Source organism: Macrosteles quadrilineatus, unplaced genomic scaffold (assembly GCF_028750875.1).
Source record: "Macrosteles quadrilineatus isolate MER2022 unplaced genomic scaffold, UCM_ALF_1.0 Scaffold_2__2_contigs__length_208266976, whole genome shotgun sequence".
Classification (NCBI taxonomy): domain Eukaryota; kingdom Metazoa; phylum Arthropoda; class Insecta; order Hemiptera; family Cicadellidae; genus Macrosteles; species Macrosteles quadrilineatus.
Window position 1 is genome coordinate 89,706,604 of NW_026542595.1, and position 6,223 is coordinate 89,712,826.

Consider the following 6,223-nt stretch of genomic DNA (forward strand, 5'->3'; position numbering starts at 1 on the left):
TGTGTATTTTAAACTATTTCAAAAGGAAAATAAAGGGTAGTAGGTGTAGTAACTACTAAGAACAAGAAGAAAACATGGCGACATCTAATTACGCACCTTGCTAGACTCGAAGTGACGATCATCAAGACGGAAAACTCCTTGACCGATCGGCAGCCAATCAGGGAGCTCCACGCCGATGTAGGCAGTGCAGCCACCCAGTAACTTAATCTGTTTCCGGTTACTAATAATCTAATATGGTCCTATTGCTACTATATTACACTCGCCACCATTTAGATTAGGCCCACACTACTGCTGTAAGACCACAAATAACATACTCTTCTAACATAAAACTTTCTCTTCATAATAATTTCTTTTTTTCATTTTTATTAATTAAACCTTGATTCCAACTTAAAAATTCTTCTCATAAAACTAAAATAAACTCTTCTCACTTCTGCCTGAATAGCTTAAAGGTCTAGCTTTTCAGGCTTTTGAATTGTCCTTTTTGACCTTCTAAGATTGGGCGGGCTGCACTGCACTACCGCAGGTGAGTCTTCATGTCTTGGCTGGACCGCTGCAGTCTCAGAGTCCTTCAATGGAGATTGCCGCCTGGGCGAAACTTGCTGCCTCTCCTTGTCCTCTGAAGTTTCCCCTCGCTCGGGAAGTACTGGTTTCATGGGAGACCTTGGCTCACAACTTGGCACTGCTATCCCCTCCTCTTCCATGTTCACTCTAGACCTGAGGTGGTCAGCATGGCAACGCCTAACTTTTCCCAATACACTAACAAGATATATTACAGAACTTTTTACCTCCAGAACTTTTCCAGGTACCCAATCAATTTTCTCCTGCCTGACAGTTTTGACGAACACTTTCTCTCCAACTTCAAAGGACCTTGCCCTTCCCCTATGCCTATCCGAACTCTCCTTCTGTCTGTCCAGGTTCGTGTCAATACGAGCGTTGAGGTTAGGTTTGAGAAGTGCAAGCCTAGTTTTAGGTTTCCAGTTGAGAAACAATTCTGCCGGGGTAAGTCCTGTTACAGTGTTAGGTGTATTTCTGTATGTCATTAGGAAGTTATCAAGTTAATGTTGCAAAGTCAGAGAACCAGTACCACCTTCACTCAACACCTGTCTCAACAGGTTCTTCTTCACTTCTTGAACGCACCGCTCGGCCGCACCATTTGACGCAGGATGATAAGGAGGTGATAAGACAAACCTTACTCCATTCTTCTTTAAGAATTCTTTGAACTCAAAACTTGTAAAAGAAGGGCCATTATCAGATACTAGAGTGTCTGGAAGCCCATACGATGCAAAAAGTGAACGGAGACGCTCAATGGTCTTGAGAGAACTAGTAGATTTCATAACAAACACCTCGATCCACTTGGAAAAACTGTCTACTAGTACTAACATTTGTTGCCTAGAATTAGTATCTTCAGCGAAATCTATGTGCACCCGTTGCCATCTGCCATACACACGGGGCCACTGTTGGAGAGGGACTTTTGGAGCTGCATTCCTCGTACACTGACAAATATAACAAGAAGACACTGTTTCTTCAATACCTTGTTCTATACCGGGCCACCACACATAGCTACGTGATAACAGCTTCATCCGTGTAATGCCTGGATGTTGATCATGAAGCAATTCTAAAACTTGATTCCTCAATTTTGTCGGAATGACCACACGGGCCCCCCACAGAAGACAATTACTATCCACAGAAAGTTCATCTTTCCTTTTTACATAAGGCAATAACTCTTTATCCACAGCGCCATGCCAGCCGTGCCAAACATAATCTCTTACTTTAGATAATATAGGATCAGTACCAGTGAATTTAGCAATTTCCTTAGAAGTGATAGGTGATTCGGTACTCACCGTGCTGAAGCAGTTTAGTACCTCCACGCATTCCTGAGTGTGCGAGATAAAGTTGTTTTCCAGTTCCAGTGAATCACTTGCCGGTAACGGCAACCGGGATAAGGCATCGGCATGTGGCACATCAGACGCCTTGCGATATCTCACTTCGAAGTCATACGAAGCCAAAATCAGGGCCCATCTCTGTAGGCGCGCTGCGGCTAGGCTTGGAGTTCCTCGCTTTGAGCCAAAGATAGTAGCCAACGGCTGGTGGTCACTCTGTAATATGACATGTTTTCTCCCGTAAATATACTTATGAAATTTCTTAGCACCAAATACTAATGCTAGAGCTTCCCTATGAAGCTGAGAATAATTTTTCTCACTTTGACTTAGAGTTTTAGAGGCGAAAGCAATAGGCCTCTCTTCGCCATCAATCAAATGGGACAACACCGCCCCCACGCCTCGAGGGCTTGCATCACATGTAAGCACTAGTGGCTTATTGACATCATAATGTACAAGAATATCAGAAGATAACACCCAGTGTTTACTCTGTTTAAAAGTTTCAGCACATTTCCTAGACCAAACAAAAGGAACATCCTTTTTCAACAACTCTACAACACTCCAACTCAAAATTTAGTTATTTTGTTACCCTAGCTATTTTTTTGTAGAGCAATGAGCTATCTTCAGGGAGAGGTTCTTTGCCAGCCGATTTAATGAGTGGGGTTGTTTCTTATCTGAGCTTATTATGATTTTGTATTTTCTTTATTTATGTCTAGAAAGATGAGAGCGTGTCCCTACAATAATAAGTCAAGAGTTTATGCTGTAACAATTAAATATTTATTCGACAAATTTATTAAATCTAACATTCAGTCTTATTAAATAATTATCACGGTGATCTTTCTCACTTAACAATTTGCAAATATTTAACAATTCATAAATATTTAACTTGAAATTGAAAAAAAATCTACTTTAAATTATATCACAAAATATTAATGACTCAAGAATTCCCTAACTCGCAATAATGTAACCCCTGAGAAAGAAATTAAGTTTAGCTAATAAAAACCCTAATATGTAGTTTAATTTGCCAACTTTCAGCTCTTACCAACTCCAGCACAAAGCCGAGTGTAGTGTTTGCCGAATGTAGCTTTGAGGACTCTACTCTTCCAGCTAAAAAGCCGAGTTAACAAGAGAGAAGTCTTCTCTCTTTCAAAAATCCCGCCCTGCCATGATACCGGAGTACGTACCGCGCAGAAAAAACTATATGACGTAATGTGATTGTTTTACTTCCTCTCACTCAATTCTCAAACCGGGCCGGGTGCCGATGTCTGTCAAATGTCATGTCCTGGAGGTTATGTTAGTGATGATTGTAAATAGGCATCCGTATAAAGTTATTCTTAATATGAATTTAAACAATCTTACAGTAATTAAAACAAATCACAGTTATAGGATAATTTAAATAAAAGAATGATTAGTCGGAGTCTAATTTAATTATGGCCTTTGATGAAAGTAAAAGTTGTATCGGCAGACGTTATGATATCGAAACGGTAAGTGTACGTATTGTAGGTTATCTTAACTTAGTCAATAATGAAATTTGACTTAAATCTGCTATTAATTAGAGAGGTATTTATTAGAATTTTATTTATTATTACCTTGAAATTACAAAGCATCAAGAGGATCGGTGTTTATTGCAACTGTGCAACAACCTAGGCTATTTGGAATAACGTCTTTCATTGGTTATTGTTTGAGCCTATTAGAAAGCTTGATAGTAATCTAAATTTGGTTAATTGAGTAGGCCTATTATATTATTATTACGGCGGTAAATTTTGGTAACGTCGTAATTGTCCCCTCAATTTTGTGACGAAGCTAATTGTTATTGCGAGTTTCACAAAATTCTAATATCACAGAAAATTTTTAAAATTTTAGATAAATCAGTCTTGAAATGAGCAAAAAATAAAATAACTAATAGGAACATGAAATCTTACAACTAATAATACATAACAGTCTTTAGGTTGGAGTCTTGAAGAGTCCTCTAAAACTCCAGGGTGAAATCCTCTTCTAATTCCATCTCCAGGACGTCCTCCTCAGGATGGGCTTTAGGCGGGCTGAAGATGCTGGTCACCGGATCAATCCTTTGAATGGGCTCCTGGACCTTCATCTCGTGCAGGATGCGCAGCACCTCCCGGTCGCTGGAGTCTTCAGTTGGGGGTCCCTTTGGTGGTATGTCGCAAGGATGCAAGACATACTTCCGGGCGACGATAGGGTAGCCCAGCACCCTCTCCATTTCTGTAAGCCTCTTCTTGGCTTGGAAATCGGCGTACTTAGTGATGTCCGCATCCTCAGATAGCTGCTCACACCGTCTACCGAGCACCTCTCGCTGCTTCTGAGCCTCCAGCTTCCTGTTGTTGATCTCCAGGAGATTCGCTAGTTTCGTTCTCGGCTTGACGCCTGAAGCAAGCTGCACTCGTCTCGGGTCGTCAAGTGGGAGCTTGGCCAGCCACTTTCGGAAGGCTTCGTGGTGACGCTTTCCTCCTTTCTTTGGAATGTAGAAACTAGCTGCTGCCATCATCTGTTTTGCAAATTCAAAAGAAGATTAGTGTTGTGTTTATAATAATACATTTCATAAACTTTTTTTTTTTTTTTTTTATTATTCATTATTTTATATGTATTGTTATTGTTTTCTTTTAAGATTATTTGTTAATTTAAATGATTTTGTTTTGATTGTTTTATTTTATTTGTTGTGTTTTATTATTATTATTATTTTTTACTACCCTCATCCTCCTTTGTATCTTTGGCAGGTTTTGTTTTTTAAAAATATTTCTTCAGACTTTCTGTGTGATATGGACCCTTTATATTTAAACCACTCAAGTCACTTAAAATGTAAGTTGATTTTCCAATCTTTTGATGAATTTTGTATGGACCTTCAAAAATTTGGCAAAGGCTCTTTGTTTCACCTAATATTGCTCTAGATATCGGTGCAGCTTTTAACAAAACCTTCTTTCCAACTTCAAATTCTGTTATCTTGTGTTGCGTATTCAATTTTCTAGCTCTGTTTTCTTTCTTTCTTTCGGCTCTAGTTTTTGCTAACTCTAGCTTAACTACCCAATTCTGGTCATCTTCTCTATGTAACCCTAAGACATTGCTCCAAAATCTAACATTCCTTTTATTTAGATGCAGTTCGTTTGGGGTGAAACCTGTAGTTTCGTTTCGTACTTCATTTAGAAACTCATTAATTATGCTGATGTACTCAGGCCAAGTTTTCTGATTATTGTGGCAATAACTTCTTAAGCATCGCTTTGTCTCTTTTATTATACGCTCTGCTAAGTTGGGTTGTGGATGTCTAATTGGGGAAAACACTGGAGTAATGCCTTCTACCTTTAATTTGTTTAGCCAGAGCTTGCTATGAAACTGTGTAGCATTGTCACTTTGTATTTTCTTTGGTTTTCCATAATTAGGGACGTATTCTAAAAATATTTTGTTTAGTGCAATCTGACTAGTTGCTCTTTTAGTAGGAAATAGTTTAGTAAATTTTGTAAACACATCAACTACAACAAACACATATTGTAAGCCAGATCTTCCCATTGGTAAAGGTCCTAGAAAGTCTACGGCCAAAAGTTCGTTCTTTTCAGTCACACTGACACCACTTGTTTCTCCAAAGTTAGTTTTATTATTTGGCTTGCATTTTTGGCATGTTTCACATCGCTTTAATATAACTCTGATTTTCCTGGTCATATTCTTGAATATAAAGCTCTCATTTAAGATTTGGTAACACTTCTGAGGACCACAATGTAAATAATAAAAGTGACAACTCCATATCAAACTTTCTACTAACACTTCTGGTATTACAACCTTCCATACATCATTGTTGTTTTTCTTTAGTAAAAGTCCATCTTCTATTTCATAATTTAACAAAGGTTTTGGTAAAACTTCACCATCCTTCTCTCTTAACTTTTGTTGTATTATGTTGTTATATTGTGGGTCCAAATGTTGATGTTCCTTTAAATTTTCTAAGTCTAACATGGTTTGAGTATTTGCTTGTCTTTTCACAGTTGCAACCACTATTTTTGGTTCATCATCACCATTTCTTTCCTGTGACATATCACTTTTACAGTAGCGGCTTAAAGAATCTGCCACTATATTATCCTTACCCGGACATCCCTCTATTGTGTATTGGTATTCTTGTAAAGCAAGGACCCATCTAGTTAATCGTGAATTGAGCAATTTGCAAGTTTTTATGAAAGTTAGTGCCTTATGGTCGGTTATTATGCGCACCTTAGCTCCCATCACAATCTGTCTGGTCTTCTGAAGACAGAAAAGTATGGACAGAAACTCCTTTTCAGTAGTAAATAAATTTAGCTCATGTCCCCTCAGAACTCGACTCAAGAAAGCGATAGCCCCTTTTGTTCCAT

At 38.5% G+C, this 6,223-nt stretch overlaps 2 protein-coding genes across 2 annotated transcripts; both read right to left on the reverse strand.

Moving 5' to 3' along the window:
- Positions 1-443: 443 nt before the first annotated feature.
- Positions 444-1,040, reverse strand: LOC128984572 (uncharacterized). Its single transcript, XM_054403911.1, has one exon. The coding sequence runs from the start codon at positions 1,038-1,040 to the stop codon at positions 444-446; it is 597 nt and encodes a 198-aa protein (XP_054259886.1).
- A 15-nt stretch (positions 1,041-1,055) lies between these two features.
- LOC128984573 (uncharacterized protein K02A2.6-like) lies at positions 1,056-3,156 on the reverse strand. The gene is made up of 2 exons (XM_054403912.1): positions 3,125-3,156; positions 1,056-2,391 (listed from the first exon to the last, which is right to left on the reverse strand). Exons 1-2 carry the CDS (start codon positions 3,154-3,156, stop codon positions 1,056-1,058), a joined length of 1,368 nt encoding a protein of 455 aa, XP_054259887.1.
- Between the last annotated feature and the right edge of the window lie 3,067 nt (positions 3,157-6,223).